General features: G+C 55.5%; 4 protein-coding genes across 4 annotated transcripts in view; 2 read left to right on the top strand and 2 right to left on the bottom strand.

The window, feature by feature from the left end:
• GTF2F1 (general transcription factor IIF subunit 1) overlaps window positions 1-4,501 on the top strand; it is a gene marked incomplete at its 5' end in the record, with an annotated part of 37,032 nt that extends 32,531 nt beyond the window's left edge. Inside the window, 7 exons of the mRNA XM_030969673.1 lie at window positions 2,477-2,677; window positions 3,185-3,282; window positions 3,584-3,630; window positions 3,700-3,732; window positions 4,131-4,199; window positions 4,277-4,309; window positions 4,411-4,501. Coding sequence (XP_030825533.1) covers window positions 2,477-2,677; window positions 3,185-3,282; window positions 3,584-3,630; window positions 3,700-3,732; window positions 4,131-4,199; window positions 4,277-4,309; window positions 4,411-4,501 — 572 coding nt within the window. The remainder of the gene's footprint in view (window positions 1-2,476; window positions 2,678-3,184; window positions 3,283-3,583; window positions 3,631-3,699; window positions 3,733-4,130; window positions 4,200-4,276; window positions 4,310-4,410) is intronic.
• A 2,031-nt stretch (window positions 4,502-6,532) lies between these two features.
• PSPN (persephin) lies at window positions 6,533-8,241 on the top strand. The gene has a single exon (XM_030969670.1). The coding sequence runs from the start codon at window positions 6,655-6,657 to the stop codon at window positions 7,042-7,044; it is 390 nt and encodes a 129-aa protein (XP_030825530.1). The 5' UTR covers window positions 6,533-6,654; the 3' UTR covers window positions 7,045-8,241.
• Window positions 8,192-12,657, bottom strand: ALKBH7 (alkB homolog 7). Its single transcript, XM_030969671.1, has 5 exons — window positions 12,366-12,657; window positions 11,805-11,974; window positions 9,992-10,023; window positions 9,362-9,480; window positions 8,192-8,265 (listed from the first exon to the last, which is right to left on the bottom strand). Exons 1-5 carry the CDS (start codon window positions 12,640-12,642, stop codon window positions 8,192-8,194), a joined length of 672 nt encoding a protein of 223 aa, XP_030825531.1. The 5' UTR covers window positions 12,643-12,657.
• A 1,342-nt stretch (window positions 12,658-13,999) lies between these two features.
• CLPP (caseinolytic mitochondrial matrix peptidase proteolytic subunit) lies at window positions 14,000-27,087 on the bottom strand. The gene is made up of 9 exons (XM_030969669.1): window positions 27,024-27,087; window positions 26,563-26,658; window positions 25,883-25,954; window positions 23,113-23,209; window positions 20,613-20,674; window positions 19,432-19,439; window positions 16,777-16,834; window positions 15,458-15,563; window positions 14,000-14,225 (listed from the first exon to the last, which is right to left on the bottom strand). The coding sequence occupies exons 1-9, from the start codon at window positions 27,039-27,041 to the stop codon at window positions 14,056-14,058; spliced, it is 687 nt and encodes a 228-aa protein (XP_030825529.1). The 5' UTR covers window positions 27,042-27,087; the 3' UTR covers window positions 14,000-14,055.
• Between the last annotated feature and the right edge of the window lie 434 nt (window positions 27,088-27,521).

Here is a 27,521-nt window from a genome sequence, read left to right as displayed (position 1 = left end):
ACTACCCACAAAAAATACCAAAAAATCCTAGACAAAAACTCCAAAAATACAAAAAAAAAAACCACAAAAATCTCACAAAAAATCCCCAAAAAAGAGCAAAATTTCCCCATAGAAAATACCAAAAATAACCCCAAAAATACCAAAAAAATACCAAAAAATCCTAAAAAAACCTCCCCAAAAATACCAAAAATACCCCAAAAAATCTCGCAAAAAATCACCCTAAAAAATCCCCAAAAAAGAGAAAAATATAACCACAGAAAATACCAAAAATCTCCCCAAAAATACCAAAAAACCCCCAAAAAAAAATCTCGCAAAAATTGCCCTAAAAATCCCCAAAAAACAGCAAAATTCCCCTAAAAAATCCCCCCAAAAATCCCCAAAAAATAGCAATATTTCCCCAAAAAATCCCAGAAAATGCCCCTCAAAAATCTCCAAAAAATCCCCAAAATTAAAAATTCCAAAAAACCCCAAAAAATCCCAAAAATCAAAAACCCCCAAACCAAGCAGCGCACGCAGTCGCAAAAGAGCGTATAAAAAACCCGCGAAGCCATGGCGGCTCAGGGGGTTGGGGATTTGGGGGTCCCAGAGAGCGGTGATGGTCCTGGGGGTTGGGGATTTTGGGTCCTGGGGGTTTGGGGAGGTGTGAGGGGTCTTGGGGAGTTTGGGGATTCTGGGGATTGAGGGGTCCCTGGATGGTCTGGGGGGTTTGAGGGCACCTGGGGGTTTGGGGGTCCTGGGGATTTTGGGGTCCTTCATGGCGGTCAGGGGGGGTTTGGGGGATTTTGGGGGGTCCTGGGGGGGTTTGGGGGTCCCTGGATGGTCCTGGGGGGGTTTGGGGGATTTTGGGGGTCCCTGGATGGGTTTGGGGGAGGATTTGAGGGGTCTTGGGGGTTTTAGGGGATTGGGGGGATTTGGGGGGGGGGTCCTGGGGGTAGATTTGGGAGGGGTCCCTTTGGGGTGGGTCCTGGAGGGGTTTGGGGAGATGGTCCTGGGGGGTTTGGGGGGAGGGGTCCCTTGGGTTGGGGGTTTTGGGGGGTCCTGGGGGATTTTTTTGCTTGGGGGGGTCCCCGTGTTTTTGGGTTGGTCTTGGAGGGGTTTGGGGAGGATTTGGGGGGTCCTTGGGGGGAGGATTTTGGGGTGATTTGGGGGCATTTAAAGGGGATTTTGGGGGTCCTGGGGGGGGGGGGTTTTTGGGGGGGTGGGGGGTCCCGGGTGTGGGATTTTGGGGGTCCCTGGATGGGTTTGGGGGTTTTTGGGGGTCCCTTGGGTTTGGGGGTTTTGGGGGGTCTGGTGGGGTTGGGGAGGTTTGGGGGGGCTTTTGGGGGGGGGAGTTTGGGGGGTCCTGGGGGTTTTTGGGGTCTCTGGAGGGGATTTGAGGGGTTGGGGAGTTTGGGGGGTGGTTTTAGGGGGATTTGTGGGCATTTAAAGGGGATTTTGGGGGGGGTCCTGGGGGGGTTTAGGGGGATTTGGGGGGATTTGGGGGCATTTAAAGGAGATTTTGGGGGGGTCCTGGAGGGGTTTGGGGAGATTTTGGGGGTCCCTTGAGGGGTTTGGGGGGATTTTGGGGGTCCCTTGGGGGGTCCTGGGGGGTATTTGAGGGGTCCTGGGGGGTTTAGGGGTGATTTGGGGGCATTTAAAGGGGATTTTGGGGGGTCCTGGGGGGGTTTTGGGGGGTCCCGTGAGGATTTTGGGGGTCCCTGGATGGGTTTGGGGGGGTTGGGGGGATTTTGGGGGTCCCTGGGTGGGTTTGGGGGGATTTTGGGGGGTCCTGGGGGGATTTGAGGGGTCCCTGGATGGGTTTGGGGGGTCTTGAGGGGTTTTGGGGGTCCCTGGAGGGGTTTAGGGGGGATTTGGGGGCATTTAAGGGGATTTTGGGGGGGGTCCTGGGGGGGTCCTGGGGACTTTTGGGGGTCCCTTGAGGGCTTTGAGGGGGTTGGGAGGATTTTGGGGGGTTTGGGGGGGTCCCGGGAGGATTTTGGGGGTCCCTGGAAGGATTTGGGGGATTTGGGGGGTCCTGGGGGAGATTTTGGGGGTCCCTGGAGGGGTTTGGAGCATCCTGGGGAGGGGGGAGGGTCCTGAGATGTTTGGGGGGATTTTTTGGGGGGTCCTGCACAGAAGTGTATTTCCCTTCCATGGAATGTCTTTTTGGGGGTCTCACTTTGAATTTTTTGGGGGTCTCACATGGAATTGGGGGATTTTCGGGGGTCCCACATTGAAGTGGGGGCGTTTTTGGGGGGTCCCACATTGAATTGGGGGATTTTGGGGGTCTCACATTGAAATGGGGGATTTTTGGGGGTCTCACATGGAATTGGGGCCGGTTTTGGGGGTCTCACATGGAATTGGGGGATTTTTGGGGGGTCTCACGTGGAATTGGGGGGTTTTGGGGGTCCCACATTGAAATGGGGGTGGGGCCCACGAATTGGGGTCGTCCCACATTGATGGGGATTTTCGGGGTCTCACATGGAATTGGGGCCGTTTTCGGGGGTCCCACATGGAATTGGGGCCGTTTTCGGGGGTCTCACGTGGGATCCCCCCCAGAAGAAGAAGACCCCCCCCAAGCGGGAGCGCCACGCCTCGGGCAGCAGCTCCAGGGGGGGCTCCAGGCCCGGGACCCCCCCCCAGGAGCCGGGGGGCGCCGGGGGGACCCTGAGGGCAGCGGCGGCCAGGCTGGAGCAGGGTGGGGGTCCCGGGGGTCTGGGGGGGGTCCTGGGGGAGTCCTGGGGGGCTTGGGGGGGTCTGGGGGGGTATTGGGGGGGGGGGGATTTGGGGGTCCTGGGGGGGCCGGGGTTTGGGGGGGGGTCTTGGGGGTCTGGGGGGCAGTTGGGGGTCCTGGGGGAAGTTTTGGGGGTCCTGGGAGGGGTTTTGGGGCATTTGGGGGGGGTCTCGAGGGGTCTTGGGGGCGTTTTGGGGGGGTTTGGGGGGTCTGGGGGCGTTTTGGGGGTCTGGAGGGTACTTGGGGGAGAGTTTTGGGGGGTCTGGGGAGGGGTCTGGGGGTTTTGGGGAGATTTTTGGGGGTCTCAGGGGGTCCCGAGCGGTTTTGGGGGCTCAGGGCGTACGTGGGGAGGGGTCTGGGGGTGTTTGGGGAATTAGGGAAGGGGTCTCACTATGGGTTTGAAGGGTCTGGGGTTATTTGGGGAGGGGTCCCAGGCCCCTCCCCTTGACCTTTGACCTCCCCCTCCCTCAGGTCGGCGGGCGGCCCCGGGGGGGTCGGAGCCCCCTCCCCAAAAACGGCTGAAGGCGGAGCCGGAACCCCCCTCGGGCAAATCCACCCCCGAGCACCGGGTGGGTCTGGGGGCTTCGGGGGGAGCTGGGGAGGGGGCTTCACCCTGTGACCCCCGACCCTGCAGACCCCTCCCCAAATTCCTCTGACCCTGCAGACCCCTCCCCAAACACGGCTGAGCCCCCTGACTGCCCCCAGCCCCATGATGGGAAATCCCCCAGCACTGGGTGGGTCTGGGGGCTTCAGTGGGGAGGGGTCTTGACCTTCTGACCCCCCCCGTGACCCCTGTGACCCCTTTATGACCCCCCAGACTCATTTTAACGCCCCCAGACCCATTTTAACCCCTCCACTCCCCCTCCCCAGCGAGGTGCAGCTCACGGAGGAGGCCGCACAGCCCTGACCCCCCTGAAGCCCCCAGACCCATTTTGACCCCTGTGAAGCCCCCAGACCCATTTTAACCCTTTCATTCCCCTCCCCAGAGAGGTGCAGCTCACAGAGGAAGCTGTTCATGGGTACCTGACCCGCAAGGACCCCCTGACCCCAAACCCCCCCACTCCCCCTTACCCCCCTGAAGCCCCCAGACCCATTTTAACCCCCCCAGACCCATTTTAACCCTTTCACTCCCCCTCCCCAGCGAGGTGCAGCTCACAGAAGAAGCCGTGCGCCGCTACCTGTCCCGCAAGGACCCCCAGAACCCCAAACCCCCTGACTCCCCCAGCCCCTGTGAAGCCCCCAGACCCATTTTTAACCCCCGACCCATTTCACCCTTCCCTCCCCAGCAAGGTGCAGCTCACGGAGGAGGCCGTGCGCCGCTACGTGTCCCACAAGCCCATGACCACCAAGGACCCCCACTCCCCCAGCCCCCGTGAAGCCCCCAGACCCATTTTAACCCTTTAATTCCCCTCCCCAGCGAGGTGCAGCTCACGGAGGAAGCTGTGCGCTGGTACCTGTCCCGCAAGCCCATGACCCCCCCTGACCTGTGTGACCCCCCTGAAGCCCCCAGACTCGTTTTAACCCCCCCAGACCCATTTTAACCCCTCCATTCCCCCTCCCCAGCGAGCTGCAGCTCACGGAAGAAGCCGTGCGCCGGTACCTGTCCCGCAAGGACCCCCAGAACCCCAAACCCCTGACTCCCCCAGCCCCTGTGAAGCCCCCAGACCCATTTTAACCCTTTCACTCCCCCTCCCCAGCGAGGTGCAGCTGACGGAAGAAGCCGTGCGCCGCTACCTGTCCCGCAAGCCCATGACCACCAAGGACCCCCGACTCCCCCAGCCCCTGTGAAGCCCCCAGACCCATTTTAACCCTTTTCACTCCCCTCCCCAGCGAGGTGCAGCTGACGGAAGAAGCCGTCGGCCGCTACCCATGTCCACCCTGTCCCCCTAAGCCCCAGCCTTTTAAGCCCATGACCACCAAGGTCCTGCTCGAAGAAGTTCCACACTGTCCCAAGCGCCCGAGGGGCTAAGCGCCAGCCACGGTGAACGCCCAGCCCATTTGCTCCCCGCCTTACCCCTAGCGCAGCTGATCGCCGACAAGATGCACTTCTTCCTCAAGGAGTAGGGACCCCAAAACAGCCACGGGGACCCCGAAACACCCGCGGGACCCCAAAAATCCCCTAAACATCCACCGGGACCCCAAAACAGCCACCGGGACCCCAAAACACCCGCGGGGACCCCAAAACAGCCGCGGGGACCCCAAAACAGCCACCGGGACCCCAAAACAGCCACGGGGACCCCAAACAGCCGCGGGGACCCCAAAAAATCCCCTAAACATCCACCGGGACCCCAAAACATCCACCGGGACCCCAAAACATCCACCGGGACCCCAAAACAGCCATGGGGACCCCAAAACAGCCACGGGGACCCCAAAACAGCCGCGGGGCCCCCAAACAGCCACCGGGACCCCAAAACAGCCACCGGGACCCCAAAACAGCCACCGGGACCCCAAAACAGCCACGGGACCCCAAAACAGCCACCGGGACCCCAAAAAATCCCCTAAACATCCACCGGGACCCCAAAACATCCACCGGGACCCCAAAACAGCCACGGGGACCCCAAAACAGCCATGGGGACCCCAAAACAGCCACGGGGACCCACAAACAGCCACGGGGACCCCAGAACAGCCACAGGACCCCAAAACAGCCACGGGGACCCCAAAACAGCCGCGGGGACCCCAAAACAGCTACGGGGAGCCCAAAACATCCACCGGGACCCCGAAAAATCCCCAAAACATCCACCGGGACCCCAAACAGCCATGGGGACCCCCCCAAAGCCAACGGGACCCTAAATCCACAGAGAGCTCCCCCAAAATCTACGGGGACCCCCAAAGAGACCCCCAAGAGCAACAGGAACCCCCCCAAAGCCACCAGAACCACAAATTCACCGAGACCCCCCCCAAATCCACAGGGACCCCACCAAAGCCATGGGGATCCCAAATCCACAGAGACCGCCCCCCAAAATCCACAGGGACCCCCCCAAAATTTTCATTTTCTGCCCCAAAATTCCCCCGAATTTTCCCTCCCTCCTCCCGCCCCCACCTCAGGAATTTTTTGGGTGGGGGTTCTGGAATTTTCCTTGGGGGGGGGGCACCCCTCCCCCACCCCCGCCAGGTGTCGTTTTTTGGGTCAGGATTGGAATTTTTTGCTATTTTTAGATTTATTGGTTTTTCCTTTCTCTTCTGTGCCAGGGCTCTGGAATGTTCCATTGCCCTCCCCCGGGGGGGGAATTTGGGGACCCCTCCCCTAAAATCTTTGGGCTGGGGGGGATCATGGGGGGGGGGGTCCTATCAAATTATTGGGGTCCTGGGGGTCTCAGATCCCAAATTTTGGGGGTTTTGGGGGAGGGTCCCAAACCCCCAAATTTTTAAGGGGGGGGGGGGGATCCTCGAATTTTTGGGGTTTTTTTGAGATCTCTGGTGGGGGGGGGGTCTCTAATCCCAAATTTTGGGGTGTTTTTGGGGTCCTGGGGGGTCTCAGATCCCAGTTTTTTGGGGGTCTGGGAGTCCTCAAACCCTCCAATTTTTTGGGGGAGGTCTCAAATCCCTAGAATTTTGGGGTCCTCGGGGAGGGGTCTCACAACCCCAAAGTTTTGGGGTTCTCAAACCCCCAAATTTTTGGGGTGGGGGGTCTCAAATCCCAAATTTTGGGGATTTTGGTGGTTCTGGGGAGGGGGGGGGGGTCTCATCCCCTAAATCTCCATCTCCCTTTTCTCCCTCCTCACGCCCCCCCCCCAAATTCCCCTTTGTGGAGGGGGGTTCAACACCCCTCCGCCCCCGCCACTTCAGGGTTAACCCCAAACCCCTCCCCCTTTTAACCCCTCCCCTTTTAACCCCTCCCCCTTTTAGCCCCTCCCTCTTTTAGCCCCGCCCCCTATTCCCCTTTAAATCCCGGCCCGCGCTCCATTTGAGGAGGGGTCTCCTCCTCCTCCCCTCCCCCCGCGATGCCGCAACCGCGCCCCCCCCGCTCCTTCCTCCTCCTCCTCCTCCTCCTCCTGCTGCTGGGCCCCGCCCCCTGCCCGGCCCCGCCCCCGCCGTGCGCGCTGCGCTCGCTGCGGGTGGGGGTGGCGGATTTGGGTCTGGGGTACGCGCCCTCGCCCGAGCCGCTCGTGTTCCGCTACTGCGGGGGGCGCTGCCCCGCGACCCCCTCGCTGCACGCGCTGGCGCTGGGGGCGCTGGGGGGCGCGGCGGAGGGGGCGGGGCGGGATTTGGGGAGGGGGCTCGCCCCGTGCTGCCGCCCCACGCGCTACGAGGACGCCGCGTTCCTGGACTCGGCGCTGCAATGGCAGCGGCTGCCGGGGCTGAGCGCGGGCGCGTGCGCGTGCCTCGGCTGAGACCCCTCCCCACATCAACCCTGAGCCCCGAGACCCCTCCCCACATTAACCCTGAGCCCCGAGACCCCTCCCCAAATAACCCGGGACCTGAGACCCCTCCCCAGATAACCCAAAATCCGCCCTGAACCCCTCCCTGAGACCCCGAAACCCCCGAGACCCCTCCCCAAATAAACCCTGAACCATCCCCAGTTCATCCTGCCGGGGCTGAGCGCACGTCCATGGTTTGAGACCCTTCCCCTAATTAACCTGGGACCCCCAAAACTCCTTGGGACCCCTCCCCTAATTAAGCCCGAGCCCTGAGACTCCAAGACCCCTCCCCAAATTAACCCTGAGCCATCCCCAGTTACCCCTCCCTGCCGGGACTGAGCGCGGGGGCGTGCGCGTCCGTGGGGTGAGACCCCTCCCCACATTAACCCGGGACCTGAGACCCCTCCCCAAATAACCCAAAATCCGCCCTGAACCCCTCCCTGCCGGAGCTGAGCGCGTCCATGGGGTAAGACCCCTCCCCTAATTTACGCGGGACCCTCAAAACCCTCCCCAAATTTACCTGGGACCCCTAAAACCCCCAGAGACCCCTCCCCAAATGAACCCCGGACCCCCAAAATCCCCGGAGACCCCTCCCCAAATTACCCTGAGCTCTAAAAATCCGCCCTGACCCCTCCCCAAATTAACCCTGAACCATCCCCCGTTAATCCTGCCGGGGCTGAGTGCGCGTCCATGGGGTGAGACCCCTCCCCACATTAACCCGGGACCCCCAAAACCCTCCCCAAATTAACCCTGAACCTCTGAGACCCCCAAACCCTTCCCCAATTTACCCTGAGACCCCCTGAATCCTCACCCAGTTCACCCTGCCGGGGCTGAGCGCGCGTGCCTGGGTGAGACCCCTCCCCAAATTAACCCGGGACCCCCAAAACCCCCGGAGACCCCTCCCCAAATCAACCCAGGACCTCCAAAACCCTCCCCAAATGAACCCTGAGAGCCCTGAACCCCAAACAACCCGAGACCCCTCCCCAAATTAACCCCAAATGACCCCTGAGACCCCCAAGACCCCCTCCCCATTTATTGGGGGGGGATTTTGGGGGTCTCCCTCTGAAAAACCCCGAGACCTCCCCCCAAAGCCGAGTGTTCATTGAGGGGGGGTCTCGGTTTATTTTGGGTCTGGGGGCTCCCGGGGGTCTTCAATAAACGCTGGGAGGTCACCGAGGGGGTCTGGGGGCGTCTCTGGGGGGTAAAATGGGGAGGGGGTCAGAGGGGCTTTGGGGGGTCCCGGGGGGATTTTTGGGGGATTTTTGGGGAGGATTTGGGGGTCCCGGGGGGATTTTGGGGGTCCTGGGGAGATCTGGGGTATCCCAGGGCAGTTTTGGGGGTCCTAAGGGATATTTTGGGGAGGGGTCTCTCACCTGGGGGGGGTCATTCCTGAACATCAGGGGGGATTTTGGGGATTTTGGAGGGGATTTTTGGGGTATTTTTCGGGTATTTCTGGAGTTTTTTGGGCTATTTTTGGGGTTTTTAGGTTATTTTTGGGTTATTTTGGGGAGGGGTCTTTCACTAGGGGTTTTTGGGGTTATTTAGGGGAGGGGTCTCTCACCTGGGGGGGGTTGTTCCTGAAGATCAGGGGGGGATTGGGGGGGATTTTTGGGTTATTTTGGGGTTTTTGGGGAGGGGTCTCTCACCAGGGGTATTTTGGGTATTTTTGATTTATTTTGGGGTTATTTTGGGGATTTTTGGGTTGTATTGGGGGTTTTGGGTTATTTAGGGGAGGGGTCTCTCACCAGGGGTTTTTGGGTTATTTGGGGTTTATTTTGGGGAGGGGTCTCTCACCGGGGGTATTTGGGTTATTTTTGGGTTATTTTGGGGATTTTGGGTTATTTAGGGGAGGGGTCTCTCACCGGGGGGGTCCTTCCTGAAGATCAGGGGATATTTTTGGGGTGATTTCGGAGATTTTTGGGGGGATTTTTGGGGTATATTTGGGGTATTTTGGGGTTATTTTGGGGTTTTTGGGTTATTTTGGGTTATTTAGGGGAGGGGTCTCTCACCGGGGGTATTTGGGTTTATTTTGGGGTTATATTTGGGGATTTTTGGGTTATTTTGGGGGATTTTTTGGGGGGTATTTTGGGTTATTTTGGGGTTTTTAGGTTATTTTGGGTTATTTAGGGGAGGGGTCTCTCACCGGGGGGGTCCTTCCTGAAGATCAGGGGATATTTTTGGGGTGATTTCGGAGATTTTTGGGGGGATTTTTGGGGTATATTTGGGGTATTTTTGGGTTATTTTGGGGTTTTTGGGTTATTTTGGGTTATTTAGGGGAGGGGTCTCTCACCGGGGGGGTCGTTCCTGAAGATCAGCGCCACCCGGCGCCCCCGGGGCACCCGGAGCCCCCCAAAAAACGACTCCGGGTCCGGGAGGATCTCGTGGGTGAACTCGAACCGGGCGGCGCCCCTGGGGGGGGGACCCCAAAAAATCACCGGGGGGGACCCAAAAAATCACCGGGGGGGTCCCAAAAAATCACCGGGGGGGTCCCAAAATCCCCCCCAAAATTCACCGGGGGGGTCCCAAAATCCCCCCCAAAAAATCACCGGGGGGACCCCAAACTCCCAAAATCAAAGGGGGTCCCCAAACCCCCCGGGGGTCCCCAAAATCCCTCAGGGGTCCTTCAAAACTTTCAGGGGACTCCCCCCAAAATCACTTTGTGGGGGGGGGTCCCTAAAATCCTCACGTGTCCCCCAGAATTCTGGGGGGGGGGGATCCCCCAAACCCACCTGAGCATGGAGAGCTCCGGGGGTCCCCAAAATCCCACAAAACCCCACAAAACTCCCCCAAAATCCCCTCAAAATTCCTCAAAATCCCCTCAAAATCCCCCCAAAGGTCTCAGGGACCCCCCAAGCCCCCTCAGGGACCCTCAAGACCCCTCAGGGACCCCCAAAACCTCTCAGGGGGACCCCAAACCCACCTGAGCATGGAGAGCTCCAGGGGTCCCCAAAACTCCTCAAAATCCCCTCAAAATTCCCCCAAATCCCCTCAAAATCCCCCCAGCCCCCTCAGGACCCCCAGCCCCCTCAGGACCCCCCCAGCCCCCTCGGGACCCCAAACCCGGGACCCCTCAGGCCCCCAGCCTTGGGCCCCAGCCAGCCCAAACCCCTCGGCCAACACCACCCCGGGCCCCAGAGCGAGGACCCCCCGATGGCCCCAGCCCCGGAGAACTGCGGGAAACGCCCCGGCAGCTCATCCCCAGGAGGAGAGAAACACCCCAAAAACGCCCCAAAATCGCCCCAAAAATACCACATAGATACCCCAAAAACACCACAAAAACACCCCAGAATCACCCCAAAAACACCACAAAAACACCCCAGAATCACCCCAAAAACACCACAAAAATACCCCGGAATCACCCCAGAATCACCCCAGAATCACCCCAAAATCACCCCAAAAACACCCCAAAAATCACCCCAAAAATACCCCAGAATCACCCCAAAAATACCCCAGAATCACCCCAAAAATCACCCCAAAATTACCACATAGATACCCCAAAAACACCACAAAAACACCCCAGAATCACCCCAAAAATACCCCAAAAATCACCCCATAGATACCCCCAAAAATCACCCCAAAAATACCACATAGATACCCCCAAAAATCACCCCAAAATCACCCCAAAAATACCCCAAAATCACCCCAAAAACACCCCAAAAATACCCCAAAATCACCCCAAAAACACCCCAAAAATACCCCAGAATCACCCCAAAATCGCCCCAAAAATACCACATAGATACCCCCAAAATCACCCCAAAATCACCCATAGATACGCCCGAAATCACCCCAAAAATGCCCCAAAAATACCCCGAAAATACCCCATAAATACCACATAGATACCCCCAAAAATGCCCAAAAAAACCACCCCAAAAATACCACATAAATACCCCCAAAAACCACCCCAAAATCATCCCAAAAATACCCCAAAAATCCAGATGGGACCCCCTAAACCACCCCAAATCCCCTCAAACCCCCCCAGGACCCCCTCAGATCACCCCAAATTCACCCAAGGACGCCCCCAAACCCCCCCAGGACCCCCAAAACCTCCCAAGACCCCCAAAACTCCCCCAACCCCCCTCCAGGACCCCCCCAAATCCCCCCAAACTCTTCCAAACCCCCCCAAAATCCCCCCCAAAACCCCCAAACCCCCTCAAACCTCCCCAGGACCCCCTCAGATCACCCCAAACCTCCCCAGGACCCCCCAAATCCCCCCAAACCCTTCCCAACCCCCCAAACCCCAAACCCCCAACCCCAAACCCCCCCAGCCCCAGCACCCCAAACCTCCCCAGGACCCCCAAACTCTTCCAAACCCCCCAAACCCCCTCAAACCTCCCCAGGACCCCCTCAGATCCCCCCAAATTCACTCAAGGACCCCCCAAAGCCCCCCCCAGGACCCTCCCAAAACCCCCCCAGGACCCCCCAAATCCCTCCAAACTCTTCCAAACCCCCCAAAACCCCCCCCAGGACCCCCTCAGATCTCCCCAAACCCCCCAGGACCCCCAAATCCCTCCAAACTCTTCCAAACCCCCCAAACCCCCCAGGACCCCCTCAGATCTCCCCAAATCCCCCCCAGGACCCCCCAGGACCCCCCAAACCCCCCAGGACCCCCAACCCCCAGGACCCCCCCCAGATCCCCCAAACCCCCCAGGACCCCCCCCCCCAGGACCCCCCAAACCCCCCCCAAAACCCCCCAGGACCCCCCCAGGACCCCCCAATTTCGGTGCCCCCCCCACCTTGGTGCTGTCCACGTGCGCTCCCACGGCCCCCCCCGGCTCCAGGTCCAGCACGTGCGCCCGGGCCCGGGGCGGGGCCTGGGGAGGGAACCAGGGGGCGACCCTGGCGAGCAGAGCCCCCCCCAGGACCCCCCCCAAATCCCGCTCGGTCTCGCGGTAACCGGTGATGGCCTGGGGGGAGGGGAGAGAGACCCCTCCTCAAATTAATGTCAGACCCCCTGTGACCCCCACGGACCCCCCCTGTGACCTCCTGACCCCTCAGAGCCCCGCCCCCCAAAGCCCCTCAGACCCCTCCCCAGAAACCCCCAGACCCCAATTTCCCCTCACCCGGTCCCAGTGGTCTCTATGGTATCGCCCCCTCCCCAAAACCCCTCAACTCCACAGTTCCCCCAGACCCCCAAGAGCCCCCAGACCCCCACCTCACCCGGTCCCAATGGTCTCTATGGTATCGCCCCCTCCCCAAAACCCCCCAAAACCCCTCAGAAGCCCCAAAACCCCCAGACCCCTCCACAGTTCCCCTCAGATCCCTCCCCAGAAGCCCCACACCCAATTCCCCCTCACCCCGGTCCCAGTGGTCTCTCTGGTAGCGCCCCCTCCTCAGCGCCGGCTCCACCTCCCTCAGCAGCTCCGCCGCCTCCTCCTCGCTCACGAAGCGTGCCCTCACCCCCGCCAGGCCCCGCAGCCTCCGCTCCAGCTCGGGGCTGCTGAAGCGGACCAGCCCCGGGTCCCCGTGGGCTTCGGGGGGTCCCGAACCCGGCCCGGGGGTCGCGGGGAGCGCCCGGGAGGCCCCGAAGGCCGCGGGGAGCGGCGGGCGCCACAGGCCGCGCGCGCGGTGCATGGCGGGAGTGACGGGGCGCCCCCTGGCGGGCGGGAGGGCTCGGAGAGCGGAGCATGGAGAGAGGAACATGGCGGACTGGGAGAGCGGAACGTGGAGAGCGGGACATGGAGAGCGCCCCCTGGCGGGCGGGAGGACTCGGAGGGCGGAACATGGAGAGCGGAACATGGGGAGCGGAACATGGTGGACTGGGAGGGCGGGACATGGAGAGCGCCCCCTGGCGGGCGGGAGGGCTCGGAGAGCGGAGCATGGGGAGCGGAACATGGCGGACTGGGAGAGCGGAACGTGGAGGGCGGGACATGGAGAGCGGAACATGGCGGACTGGGAGAGCGGGACATGGAGAGCGGCCCCTGGCGGGCGGGAGGGCTCGGAGAGCGGAACATGGAGAGAGGGGAGCGGAACGTGGAGAGCGGAACGTGGAGAGCGGAGCAGGAGAGAACGTGGAGAGCGGAACGTAGAGGACTGGGAGGGCGGAACATGGAGAGCGCCCCCCGGCAGACTGGGAGAGAGGAGCATGGAGAGCGCCCCCTGGTGGAGGGGAGGACTCGGAGGGCGGAGCATGGAGAGCGGAACATGGAGAGCGGAACATGGCGGACTGGGAGAGCGGAGCATGGAGAGCGCCCCCTGATGGGTGGAGGACTCGGAGGGCGGAACATGGAGAGCGCCCCTGGAGGACTCAGAGAGAGGAACATGGAGAGCGGAACATGGAGAGCGGAACGTGGAGAGCGGGACATGGAGAGCGGGACATGGAGAGCGCCCCCTGGCGGATGGAGGACTCAGAGAGGAGCGCGCAGGGAGCGAGCCAAAATCCTCCCCAAAAATCCCCCCAAAAATACACCCTAAATCCTCCATGAGATCTGCTCAAAATCTCCCAAAAATCCTCCCCAAAATCCTCTCAAATATAGCCCAAAAATCCCCCTAAATCCTCCCCCAATGCCCCCAAAAATCTCCCCTGAATCCTCTCAAAGATATTCCCAAAATGCCCCCCAAAAAATGTCCTTAAATCTCTCCAAAATCTCCCCAAAATCCCCGGAAAATCTCTCGAAAATCCCTCAAAAATCTCCCCAAAAATCACCCAAAAAGCCATCAAAATCCCCTGAAAAATCCCCCCCTAAATCCCTCGAAAATCCACCCCAAAAATCCACAAAATATCCACAAAATATCCACAAAAATAATCCCAAAAAATCTCCAACCCGCCCCCCCAAAAAATCCCCAAAAAAACCCAAAAAATCCACCAAAAAATTAAAAAAATTTCCAACCCCCCCCCCAAAAAATCCCCACAAACAATAAAAAAAATCCCCAAAAAATAAAATAAAAATTAAAAAAAAAAAAAAATCCCCCAAAAAATCCCAAATTCCCCCAGGTTTTCCACACCCTTTATTCCCACAGAGCAGCACAGATTTTTGGGGGGGGGTCTCAGGACTCGGTTGGGTTTTGGGGGGTCCCCGGGGGGCTCTTGGGGGGCTCCTTGTGCACCAGCCGGGCTCGTCCTCGCCGCGGGGCGGGGTGCACGAGCACCTGGTCCAGGAGCCCGAACTCCTGCGCCTCCACCGGGCTCAGGTAGCGGTCCCGCTCCATGGCCGCCTCTGGGGGGAAAAGCAGAATTTGGGGGGATTTTGGGGGTCTTAGAGGGGATTTGGGGGGGGAAATTGGGATTTTGGGGGGAGAAATTGGGATTTTGGGGGAGGAATTGGGATTTTGGGGGAGGATTTGGGATTTTGGGGGGTTTTAGGGGAGGATTTGGGGGTCCCGAACTCCTGCGCCCCCAGGCTCAGGTAGCGGTCCCGCTCCATCTCCGCCTCTTGGGGGACAGGGGAGAATTTGGGGGGATTTTGGGGGTCCCAGGGGGGATTTGGGGGGGAAAAATTGGGATTTTGGGGGGAGAAATTGGGATGTTGGGGGAGGATTTGGGGGTCCCAGCCCCCCGGCTCAGGTAGCGTTTGGCCTTTCCCTGGGGGGGGAGAATTTGGGGGGGGATTTTTGGGGGTTAGAGGGTTTGGGGGGATTTTGGGGGGAGAAATTGGGATTTTGAGGGGATTTAGGGGAGAAATTTGGATTTTGAGGGGAGAAATTGGGATTTTGGGGGAGGGGATTTGGGGGGGGGAGGATTTCCCGACTCCTGCACCCCCACCGGGGTCAGGTACCGGTTGCGCTCCATCTCTGCCTCTAGGGGGGCAGGAGAGAATTTGGGGGGATTTTGGGGGTCTTAGAGGGGTTTGAGGGGTCCCAGGGGGGATTTGGGGGGAGAAAATGGAATTTTGGGGGTTTTAGAAGGATTTGGGGTCGGGATTTAGGGGGATTTGGGGGAGGCCCGTTTGGGGGAACAGAATCTGGGGGGATTTGGGGGGTCCCCTAGAGGGGTTTGGGGGGGAAGGGATTTGGGGGGAGAAATTGGGATTTTGGGGGGTCCCAGGGGATTTAGGGGAATTTGGGGAGGGGTCTCACCGATAACAGACAGCGGCTGCCCCGGGTGTTTGGGGTGGAGCCCGTTGGTTTGGGGGATTTTGGGGCAGATTTGGGATTTTTGGGATTTGCAGAGCTCAGGGGGATTTGGGGGTTTTGGTAATCTGGGGATCCCCGGGAGAATTTGGGGAGGATTTTGGGGGGTCTCAGGGGATTTAGGGGAATTTGGGGAGGGGTCTCTGACCGATGACAGCGAGCGGCTGCCCCGTGTGCTTGGGGTTGTTTTGGGGAGGATTTTTGGGGGTTTTGGGGGTTTTGGGGGGTGTTTTGGGCTCGGAGAGGGATTTTGGGGGGTTTGTGGAGGGTTTGGGGGGCGTTGAATGGGATTTTGGGGGAATTTGGGGAGGGGTCTCACCGATGACAGCGAGCGGCTGCCCCGTGTGCTTGGCGTAGAGCCCGTTGATCTGCCGCTTGAGCTGCAGAATCTCCTCGGCCTGGATGGCGATGTCGGTGGCCTGGCCCTGGCCGGGGGGAGCGGGCAATTTGGGGGAGGGTGCTCGGGGTTGGGGGGGGGGGGTTTGGGGGGGATTTGGGGAGATTCGGGGGGGTTTTGGGGGTTTAAGGCGGATTTTGGGGTTTAAAGGGGATTTGGGGCATTTGGGGAATTTGGGGAGGGGGCTCGGAGAGAGTTTGGGGGGTTTGGGGGATTTGAACGGGGATTTTGAGGGGTTTGAGACCCCTCCTCACTTTTAGATCTGTTGCTGGTGTTGCCCCAAATCCCCCCATGGACCCCTCCCCAAATCCCCTCCTAACCACAGTGGGACCCCCAAGGACCCCCCCAAATCCACCCCAAATCCTCCTGAACCCCCCAAAATCCCCCCCAAACCGCCCTGGGACCCCCAAGGAGCCCCTCCACCCCCCCTAACCCCCCGAAATCCCCCTGAAACTCCCCCAAATCCCCTCCTAACCACAGTGGGACCTCCAAGGACCCCCCCAAATCCACCCCAAATCCTCCTGAACCCCCCAAAAACCCCCCCAAACCACCCTGGGACCCCCAAATCTCCCCCAAGCCCCCCCAAAGCCCCCCCTCAGGGGTTCCGCCCCGGCGGGCCTGGTGCACCACGATGGGGGCGTTGGGCAGAAACCCCGCGCGGTGCCCCCCCCCCCCCCCCCCAAATCCCCCAACCCCCAATCCACCCCCAATCACCCCAAACCCCCACCCCCCAAATCCCCCCAAATCCCCCAAATCCCCCCCAAATCCACCCCAAATCACCCCAAATCCCCCCCAAATCCACCCCAAATCCACCCCAACCCCAAACCCCAACCCCAACCCCCCAAAACCCCCAAACTGGGACCCCATCCCCAACCCCCCAACCCCCCCACCCACCCAACCCCCCCTCACCACAGTGGGCCCACAGGGCCCCCAAACCACCCTGGCCCCCCAAACTCCCCCTGGCCCCCAACAACACGCCCCCAAATCCCCCCAAATCCCCTTCAAATCCCCCTCAAATCCCCTTGGGACCACCAAAGCTCCACTGGGACCCCCAAATCCCCCTCAAATCCCCCCAAATCCACCCTGGGACCCCCAAAACTCAACTTGGGCTCCCCTGAAACAACACTGAGACCCCCAAAATCGCCCCGAAATCCCCACAAATCCCCCAAATCCCCCCGAAACCTCCCCAAACCCCGCCCCAAAGCCCGCCCCAAACCCCCCCAATTTCGGGGGTCTCGTACCCGGGCGCCCCCCGAGGGCTGGTGCACCATGATGGGGGCATTGGGCAGAAACCCCATGCTGGCCCAAATCCCCCCAAATCCCCCCCCCAAACCCCCAAACCCCCAAATCACCCCAAATCCCCCAAATCCCCCCAAATCCCCCCCCCAAACCCCAAACCTTGGCACCAATGGCCCCCCCCAAATCCCCCAAACCCCCAAATCCCCCCACAGTGGGACCCACAGGCCCCCCAAATCACACCTGGCACCCCCAAAACTCCCCTCTGGGCTCCCTGAAAACAACACAGGGACCCCCGAAATCCCCTGAAATCTCCCCCTAAACCCTATTGGGACCCCCCAAACTTCCCCCCAGGACCCCCAAATCCACCCTGGGACCCCCAAAACTCCTCTTGGGCTCCCTGAAAACAACACTGAGACCCCTGAAATCCCCTGAAATCTCCCCGAATCCACCCAAATCCCCCAAAACCTCCCCAAGCCCACCCCAAACCCCCAGTTTTGGGGGTCCCGTACCCGGGCGCCCCCGAGGGCTGGTGCACCACGATGGGGGCGTTGGGCAGGAACCCCGTGCTGGCCCAAATATCCCCAAATCCACCCCAAACCCCCCAAATCCACCCCAAATCCCCCTCAAATCACCCCAAATCCCCTTGGGACCACCAAAGCTCCACTGGGACCCTCAAATCCCCCTCAATTTCCTCCCAAATCCACCTGAAACCCCCCCCAAATCCCCTCCAAACCACAGTGGGACCCACAGGGGCCCCCCAAATCCATCCTGGGACCCCCAAAACTCCCCTTGGGCTTCCCAAAAACAACACAGGGACCCCCGAAATCCCCTGAAATCCCCACAAATCCCCCCAAATCCACCCCAAATCCCCTTGGGACCACCAAAGCTCCACTGGGACCCCCAAATCCCCCTCAAATCCCCCCCAAATCCACCCTGGGACCCCCAAAGCTCAACTTGGGCTCCCTGAAAACAACACTGAGACCCCTGAAATCCCCGAAATCCCCACAAATCCCCCCAAATCCCCCCGAAACCTCCCCAAACCCCCTCCAAACCCCCCCAATTTCGGGGGTCCCCGGCCCCCCGGGCTGTGACCATGGTGCGGTTGGGCGTGCCCAGGCAGGCCAACCAGCAGCCATGCTGGCGGCCTGAGACCCCCGCATGTGTTGTAATGGCCAGCCCCGAGGTCACCGAGCCTCCTGAAAACACAAAAAGAAATTAGAACAAATAATACCTGAGCCAGAACCCCCAACCTCCAATCCAAAAAATTAGATAAAAAAATATATAGCACCACACCAGGACCTAGCAAAAACAAAAAAAATTAACAAAAAACATTATATAGCCCAAAAAACAACAGCCCACAAGCCCTACAGAAAGAACATCCTAAAAAAACGCCACAAAAATCACTCCAAGAAACCCAAAAATCAGTTTTAGAGACACCAAAAATCGCTCTTTATACACCCCAAAAATCACCTTTAGAGACCCCAAAAATTGCCCTCTAAATACCCCAAAAATCACCCAGAACAGCCCCGGGGTCACCAAGCCTCCTACAGAAAGAACATCCTAAAAATCACCCTGAAACGCCACAAAAATCACTCCAAGAGAACCCAAAAATCAGTTTTAGAGACACCAAAAATCACCCTTTAAACATCCCAAAAATCACCTTTAGAGACCCCAAAAATTGCCCTCTAAATACCCCAAAAATCACCCAGAACAGCCCCGGGGTCACCAAGCCTCCTACAGAAAGAACGTCCTAAAAATCACCCTGAAACACCACAAAAATCACTCCAAGAGAGCCCAAAAATCACCCTTAAAGAGTCCAATTATCACCCTTTAAACATCCCCAAAATCACATTTAGAGACCCCAAAAATCGCCCTCTAAATACCCCAAAAATCACCCAGAACAGCCCCGGGGTCACCGAGCCTCCTACAGAAAGCGCGTCGCAAAAATCACCTTGAAACACCACAAAAATCACTCCAAGAGAGCCCAAAAATCAGTTTTAGGGACACCAAAAATCGCTCTTTATACATCCCAAAAATCACTTTTCAGAGACCTCAAAAATCACCCTTAAAGAGTCCAATTATCACCCAAAAATCACCTTTACAGACCCCAAAAATCGCCCTCTAAATACCCCAAAAATCACCCAAAAGAGCCCCGAGGTCACCGAGCCTCCTGGAGTGGGGAAAAACACAAAAAATGCAAATTTAGATACCCCAAAACCAGCATTATATAGCCCAAAAATGACCCAGAACAGCCCGAGCCTCCTACAGAAAGAACGTCCTAAAAATCACCTTGAAAGGCACCAAAAATCACCTTTAGAGACCCTCAAAATCATCTTGAAACGCCACAAAAATCACTCCAAGAGAGCCCAAAAATCAGTTTTAGAGGCACCAAAAATCGCTCTTTAGACACCCAAAAAATCACCCTTAGAGAGTTTAAATATCACCCTTTAAACATCCCAAAAATCACCTTTAGAGACCCCAAAAATCGCCCTCTAAATACCCCAAAAATCACTCTTAGACACACCAAAAATGAGCCAGAACAGCCCCGGGGTCACCGAGCCTCCTGGAGCAGGGAAAAACCCAAAAAATGCAAATTTAGATACCCCAAAACCAGCATTATATAGCCCAAAAATCACCCAGAACAGCCCCGAGGTCACCGAGCCTCCTACAGAAAGAATGTCGTAAAAATCACCCTGAAACGCCACAAAAATCACTCCAAGAGAGCCCAAAAATCAGTTTTAGAGACCCCAAAAATCACCCTTTAAACATCCCAAAAATCACATTTAGAGACCCCAAAAATCGCCCTCTAAATACCCCAAAAATCACATTTAGAGACCCCAAAAATCGCCCTCTAAATACCCCAAAAATCACTCTTAGACACCCCAAAAATCACCCAGAACAGCCCCGGGGTCACCGAGCCTCCTACAGAAAGAATGTCGTAAAAATCACCTTGAAACGCCACAAAAATCACTCCAAGAGAGCCCAAAAATCAGTTTTAGAGACACCAAAAATCGCTCTTTATACATCCCAAAAATCACCCTTAGAGAGTTTAAATATGACCCTTTAAACACCCCAAAAATCACCTTTAGAAACCCCAAAAATCGCCCTCTAAATACCCCAAAAATCACTCTTCAGAGACCTCAAAAATCGCCCTTAAAGAGTCCAATTATCACCCAAAAATCACCTTTGGAGACCCCAAAAATCGCCCTCTAAATACCCCAAAAATGACCCAGAACAGCCCCGAGATCACCGAGCCTCCTGGAGGAGGGAAAATCCCAAAAATGCAAATTTAGATACCCCAAAACCAGCATTATATAGCCCAAAAATCACCCAGAACAGCCCCGGGATCACCGAGCCTCCTACAGAAAGAACGTCCTAAAAATCACCCTAAAACACCACAAAAATCACTCCAAGAGAGCCCAAAAATCACCCTTAAAGAGTCCAATTATCACCCTTTAAACATCCCAAAAATCACATTTAGAGACCCCAAAAGTCGCTCTCTAAATACCCCAAAAATCACATTTAGAGACCCCAAAAATCGCCCTCTAAATACCCCAAAAATCACCCAGAACAGCCCCGAGGTCACCGAGCCTCCTGGAGCAGGGAAAAATACAAAAAATGCAAATTTAGATACCCCAAAAACAGCATTATATAGCCCAAAAATGAGCCAGAACAGCCCCGAGGTCACCGAGCCTCCTGGAGCAGGGAAAATCCCAAAAAATGTAAATTTAGATACCCCAAAAACAGCATTATATAGCCCAAAAATGAGCCAGAACAGCCCCGAGGTCACCGAGCCTCCTGGAGCAGGGAAAATCCCAAAAAATGTAAATTTAGATACCCCAAAAACAGCATTATATAGCCCAAAAATGAGCCAGAACAGCCCCGAGGTCACCGAGCCTCCTACAGAAAGAACATCCTAAAAATCACCTTGAAAGGCACCAAAAATCACCTTTAGAGACCCCAAAAATCACCTTGAAATGCCACAAAAATCACTCTAAGAGAGCCCAAAAATCAGTTTTAGAGACACCAAAAATCGCTCTTTAGACACCCCAAAAATCACCCTTAGAGAGTTTAAATATCACCCTTTAAACATCCCAAAAATCACCTTTAGAAACCCCAAAAATCGCCCTCTAAATACCCCAAAAATCACATTTAGAGACCCCAAAAATGCCTCTAAATACCCCAAAAATCACTCAGAACAGCCCCGAGGCCACCGAGCCTCCTACACAAAGAACGCCAATCTTTAACACCATACAGAGAAAAAAAAACCTAAGACCGTTTAGAGACCCCAAAAACCCTTAAACATCCCAAAAATCACCTTTAGAAACCCCAAAAAAACGCCTCTAAATACCCCAAAAATCACCCAGAACAGCCCCGGGGTCACCGAGCCTCCTACAGAAAGAGCGTCGCAAAAATCACCCTGAAACACCACAAAAATCACTCCAAGAGAGCCCAAAAATCAGTTTTAGGGACACCAAAAATCGCTCTTTATACATCCCAAAAATCACTCTTCAGAGACCTCAAAAATCACCCTTAAAGAGTCCAATTATCACCCAAAAATCACCTTTGGAGACCCCAAAAATCGCCCTCTAAATACCCCAAAAATGACCCAGAACAGCCCCGAGATCACCGAGCCTCCTGGAGCAGGGAAAAACCCAAAAATGCAAATTTAGATACCCCAAAAACTGCATTATATAGCCCAAAAATCACCCAGAACAGCCCCGGGGTCACCGAGCCTCCTGCAGAAACAAAATGCATTTGTCCAAAAAGCACTTATAGACCAAAATGAGCCAAACAACAGTCACCTTTACGAAAGAAACCGCCAAAAATCACCTTGAAAGGCCCCAAAAATCACCTTTAGAGACCCTCAAAATCACCTTGAGGGCACAAAAATCGCTCTTTAGACACCCCAAAAATCAGCTTTAGAGACACCAAAAATCACCCTTTAAACACCCCAAAAATCACCCTTAGACACCCCAAAAATTCCCTTTGGAGGCCCCAAAAATCAGTTTTAAATATCCCAAAAATCGCTCTCAGACACCCCAAAAACCTCACCGGGGCTGGTGATGTACATGGGGATGGGCTCAAACCCCCAAATCCCCCTAAAACTCCCCAAATCCCCCCAAACCACCCCGAAGCCCCCAGACCCACGGGGGCTGTTGATGCACATGGTGATGGGGTCCCCAAATCCCCTCCCCCCCCTTTAACCCCCCTAAACCCCCCAAATTCCCCAAATCCCCCCCAAAGCCCCCCGAAACCCGCCCCCAGACCCACCGGGGCTGTTGATGTACATGGGGATGGGGTCCCCCAAATCCCCCCTAAAACCCCCCAAATCCCCTATTCAAACCCCCAGATCCCCTCCAAACCTCCCCAAAACTCCCCCAAATCCCCCCTAAAATTCCCCAAACCCCCCCAAATCCCCCAAACCCCCCACCCCCCCCCCTAATGAAACCCCAAATCCCCGGAAGCCCCCAGACCCACCAGGGCTGTTGATGTACATGGGGATGTGCGTCCCCAAATCCCCCCCCAAAATCCCTTAACTCCCCTAAAACCCCCCAAATTCCCCCAAATCCCCCCTAAACTTCCCCAAATCCCCCCTAAAATTCCCCAAACCCCCCCAAATCCCACTGAAGCCCCCCGAAGCCCCCAGACCCACCAGGGCTGTTGATGTACATGGGGATGTGCTCCCCCAAATCCCCTCCCCAAAATCCCCTTTAACCCCCCTAAAACCCCCCAAATTCCCCCAAACTCCAAATCCCCCCAAAACCTCCCCAAACCCCCCCAAATCCCACTGAAGCCCCCCTGGAAGCCCCCAGACCCACCGGGGCTGTTGATGTACATGTGGATGGGGTCCCCCAAATCCCCCCCTAAACCCCCCAAATCCCCCAAATCCCCCCTAAAACTCCCCAAATCCCCCCAAATCCCTCCAAACCTCCCCAAAACCCCCCTAATCCCCTCTAAAATTCCCCAAATCCCCCCTGGAAGCCCCCAGACCCACCAGGGCTGTTGATGTACATGGGGATGTGCTCCCCCAAATCCCCTCCCCAAAATCCCCTTTAACCCCCCTAAAACCCCCCAAATTCCCTCCAAATCCCCCCTAAAATTCCCCAAATCCCCCCAAATCCTCCCTGGAAGCCCCCAGACCCACCGGGGCTGTTGATGTACATGGGGATGTGCTCCCCCAAATCCCCCCTAAAACTCCCCAAATCCCCTCCAAATCCCCCCAAAACCCCTCAAAATCCCCCCAAAACTCCCCCAAATCCCCCCTAAAATTCCCCAAACCCCCCCAAATCCCCCCTAAATCCCACTGAAGCCCCCCTGGAAGCCCCCAGACCCACCGGGGCTGTTGATGTACATGTGGATGGGTTTCTTGTTGCTCTCGGACTGCAGGAACAGCAGCTGGGCAATGACCAGGCTGGCCAGGCTGTCATCGATCTGGGGGGGCCCCAAAAATTTATTGGGGGGGCCCCAAAAATTATTGGGGGGGCCCCAAAAATTATTGGGGGGGTTTGGAGATTTTAGGAATTTTTTTGGGTTTTTTGGGGGATTTTTTCAGGGATTTTTGTGGATTTTTGGGGGGATTTTTTGAGGATTTTTCATGGATTTTCAGGGGTTTTTGTGGATTTTTTAAGGATTTTTTGGGGATTTTTCGGTGGATTTTTTGGGAATTTTTCAGGGTTTTTTGTGGATTTTTTTTTGTGGGTTTTTTGTGGATTTTTCAGGGGTTTTTGTGGATTTTTTAGGGTTTTTCGATGATTTTTATGGGATTTTTTGAGGATTTTTTGTGGATTTTTCAGGGGATTTTTGTGGATTTTTTGGGATTTTTTGGAGGATTTTTCATGGATTTTCAGGGGTTTTTGTGGATTTTTTAAGGATTTTTTGGGGATTTTTTGGTGGATTTTTTGGGAATTTTTCAGGGTTTTTTGTGGATTTTTTTTTGTGGGTTTTTTGTGGATTTTTCAGGGGTTTTTGTGGATTTTTTAGGGTTTTCGATGATTTTTTTGGGGATTTTTTGGGGATTTTTTGTGGATTTTTTAGGGATTTTTTGTGGATTTTTTGGGATTTTTTGGAGGATTTTTCATGGATTTTCAGGGGTTTTTGTGGATTTTTTAAGGATTTTTTGGGGATTTTTCGGTGGATTTTTTGGGAATTTTTCAGGGTTTTTTGTGGATTTTTTTTGTGGATTTTTTGTGGATTTTTCAGGGGTTTTTGTGGATTTTTTAGGGTTTTTCGGGGATTTTTTTGGGTTTTTGGGGATTTTTTTGTGGGTATTTCAGGGGATTTTTTTGGATTTTTGGGGGATTTTTTGAGGATTTTTCATGGATTTTTCAGGGGTTTTTGTGGATTTTTTAAGGATTTTTTGGGGATTTTCCGGTGGATTTTTTGGGAATTTTTCAGGGTTTTTGTGGATTTTTTAGGGTTTTTCAATGATTTTTTTGGGATTTTTTGGGGATTTTTTGTGGGTTTTTCGGGAATTTTTTTGGATTTTTTGGGGGATTTTTTGAGGATTTTTTAGGGTTTTTGTGGATTTTTTGGGGGATTTTTTGAGGATTTTTCATGGATTTTTCAGGGTTTTTTGTGGATTTTTTAAGGATTTTTTGGGGATTTTTCGGTGGATTTTTTGGGAATTTTTCAGGGTTTTTTGTGGATTTTTTTTGTGGGTTTTTTGTGGATTTTTCAGGGGTTTTTGTGGATTTTTTAGGGTTTTTCGGGGATTTTTTTGGAGATTTTTGTGGATTTTTTGTGGGTTTTTCAGGGGTTTTTGTGGATTTTTTAGGGTTTTTCGATGATTTTTATGGGATTTTTTGAGGACTTTTCATGGATTTTTCAGGGGTTTTTGTGGATTTTTTAAGGATTTTTTGGGGATTTTTCGGTGGATTTTTTGGGAATTTTTCAGGGTTTTTGTGGATTTTTTTTGTGGGTTTTTTGTGGATTTTTTGGGGATTTTTTGTGGATTTTTCAGGGATTTTTGTGGATTTTTTTAGGATTTTTTGAGGATTTTTGGGGGATTTTTCAGGGATTTTTGTGGATTTTTTTAGGATTTTTTGAGGATTTTTTCAGGGTTTTTTATGGATTTTTTTAGGATTTTTTTGTGGATTTTTCAGAGGCTTTTGTGGATTTTTTAGGATTTTTTGGGGATTTTTGGCGGAATTTTTAGGAGGATTTTTTGGGGATTTCGGGAAGATTTTGGGGGATTTTTGAGAAGATTTTGGATGGAATTTTGAAGAACTTTTAGAAGAATTTAAGTGGAATTTTGGGCTATTTTGGGGGGGATTTGGGGGATTTTTAGGAGGACTTAAGAGATAATTTTAGGGCTATTTTGGGAGGGATTTTTGAGGAGATTTTTGAGGGGATTTTGGGGATTTTTTGAGGACTTTTTGGGGTATTTTTGGGGATTTTTTGAAGAGGTTTTTGGGGTATTTTTGGGGCGATTTTGGGGATTTTTGAAGGAGATTTTTAGGAGGTTTTTGGGGTGGTTTTTGGGGTGATTTTGGGGATTTTTGAGGAGGTTTTTGGGGCGATTTTTGGGATTTCTGGAGGCAGTTTTTGGGGTGATTTTGGGGATTTTTGAGGAGGTTTTTGGGGGTGATTTTGGGGGATTTTTAGAGGTTTTGGGGTTTTTTGGGGCGATTTTGGGGATTTTTGAAGGAGATTTTTAGGAGGTTTTTGGGGTGGTTTTTGGGGTGATTTTGGGGATTTTTTGAGGAGGTTTTTGGGGTATTTTTGGGGATTTTTTGGAGGAGGTTTTTGGGGTATTTTTGGGGCGATTTTGGGGATTTTTGAGGAGGTTTTTGGGGCGATTTTTGGGATTTCTGGAGGCAGTTTTTGGGGATTTTTGAGGAGGTTTTTGGGGTGATTTTGGGGATTTTTGAGGAGGTTTTGGGGTGATTTTTGGGGCGATTTTGGGGATTTTTGGAGGAGGTTTTTAGGAGGTTTTTGGGGTGATTTTTGGGGTGATTTGGGGGATTTTTGAGGAGGTTTTCGGGGCGATTTTTGGGATTTTTTGAGGACGTTTTTGGGGCGATTTTGGGGATTTTTGGAGGAGATTTTGAGGAGGTTTTTGGGGTGATTTTTGGGGCGATTTTGGGGATTTTTGGGGGTACCCACCGGGCCCATCACGCACACGATGCGCTCCCGCAGCAGCCGCGAGTAAATGTCGTACGCTCGCTCCCCCCGGCCCTGGGGGGCAAAAATCGGGGGGTTCAGGGGGAATTCGGGGACATTTGGGGAATTTTCAGGGGATTTTGGGGCCTCAGGGTGAATTTCGGGCAATTCAAGGGGATTTTGGGGGGAATTCATTGAGATTTTGGGGGGAATTTGAGGGGATTTTTTGAGGGGGGACAGAGGAGATTTTTTGGGGGGGTTTAGGGAATTTTGGGGTCTTAAAGTGAATTTGGGGGTCCCAGGGGATTTTTTGAGGGTTTTGGGGTCGATTTTGGGGATTCAGGAGGGATTTGGGGAGGCTCAGAGTCAATTTTGGGGGGCTCAGAATGAATTTTAGGGGCTCCAGGGTGGATTTTGGGGGGTCCCAGGGGTTTTTTGGGGTCCCAGGGTGGATTTTGGGGGGTCCCAGGGAATTTTTGGGGTCCCAGGGTGGATTTTGGGGGTCTCAGGGAGAATTTCGGGGATCCCAGAGAAATTTTGGGGCTCCCAGGGAATTTTCTGGGGGTTTTTTTTGGGGGTCTCAAGGTGAATTTTGGGGGTCCCAGGTGGGATTTTGGGGGGGGGATTTGGGGTTTTTTTTTGGGGGGGGGGGGTGTCTCGGTCGCCGCCCCTCCCCCACTCACCGTCTGCTCCACCACGATGGGGATCAGGGGTGGGGAAGGGGCGGGGGTCGCGCCCGTCACGTGCAGGGAGCGCCGGAGCCCCGCCCACAACCAGCGCTGGGGGAGGGGCACGGGGGGGCGGGGTCAGCGGGACCCCTCCCCAAAAAATGAGAGAGACCCCCCAAATAAAAACCCCTCAAGTCCGAGACCCCTCCCCAAAATCGCGACCCCACCAATACCGGGACCCCCTCCCCAAAAATCAGGACCCCCCCAAGAACCGGGACCCCCCTCAAAACCGCGACCCCTCCCCAAAACCCAAAACCGAGACCCCTCCCCAAAACCGAAACCCCGCCCACAAAATCGAGACTCCGCCCCCAAACCGGGACCCCCCCGGTCCATTCAACCCCCGACCCCTCCCCCACCCCCCCGGGACCCCCCAAGACCCCCCGGGACCGCCCCCCGTGCCCGCCCCTCCCCCTCACCGTCACCCCCGGCCCCATCGCGCCCCGGAAGCGCTCGGGGGCCACGTGACCGCCGCGCACGTGACATGGTTTCCCGCCAAATCCCGCCCCTGGCCGCGCCTCCTCAGAGGCCACGCCTCTTTTGTGGCGCGTCACCTCGGCACTACGACTCCCGTCATACCCCGCGGCGCAGCCGCCATGACACTTCCGGGAGAGGCGCTGAGGGCTCCGATGGGACCCGCTGCCTCTTCTGCCGTTGTCGCTGTTTTTTCCTAATTTTGGCCGTTTAGCGATCCCGTAGAGCCCGACGGAAAGCACGGCCTGAGGTAAACGCTGGGCCTCCCGGTGCTGAGGGCGTTTCGTTCCCCGGTTTCATTCCCCACGTTTCATTCCCCGCTTAAACCGGCCCGTTCTCACTCTCACGGCGCCAATTACCCCACCGCGACAGCGCTAATCAGGGAGGAACGCAGTGAAAACAGCCCGGCTTTGCGTGACGTCGCGAAGACCGTCAGCCGTTAT

This window comes from Camarhynchus parvulus, unplaced genomic scaffold, assembly GCF_901933205.1.
Source record: "Camarhynchus parvulus unplaced genomic scaffold, STF_HiC, whole genome shotgun sequence".
Taxonomy (NCBI): domain Eukaryota; kingdom Metazoa; phylum Chordata; class Aves; order Passeriformes; family Thraupidae; genus Camarhynchus; species Camarhynchus parvulus.
This window is presented reverse-complemented; position numbering and strand designations above follow the sequence as displayed.

Bases quoted from the DNA above. Each gene is read 5' to 3' on its own strand.
- PSPN (XM_030969670.1), top strand. From the start codon at position 6,655: ATGCCGCAACCGCGCCCCCCCCGCTCCTTCCTCCTCCTCCTCCTCCTC.
- ALKBH7 (XM_030969671.1), bottom strand. From the start codon at position 12,642: ATGCACCGCGCGCGCGGCCTGTGGCGCCCGCCGCTCCCCGCGGCCTTC. The intron at 10,024-11,804 runs GTGGGGGGGGCA...GATTTTGAGGAG, and splicing joins CGCACGTGGACAGCACCAAG to TTTTGGGGACCCCTGGAGCT. The intron at 9,481-9,991 runs GTGGGTTTGGGG...TCCCCCCCCCAG, and splicing joins CTGGAGCTCTCCATGCTCAG to GGGCGCCGCCCGGTTCGAGT.
- CLPP (XM_030969669.1), bottom strand. The intron at 20,675-23,112 runs GTGGGTCTGGGG...TTCTTTCTGTAG, and splicing joins CATGTACATCAACAGCCCCG to GAGGCTCGGTGACCTCGGGG. The intron at 14,226-15,457 runs GTGAGACCCCTC...TTTTCCCCCCAG, and splicing joins GCAGCCGCTCGCTGTCATCG to AGGCGGCCATGGAGCGGGAC.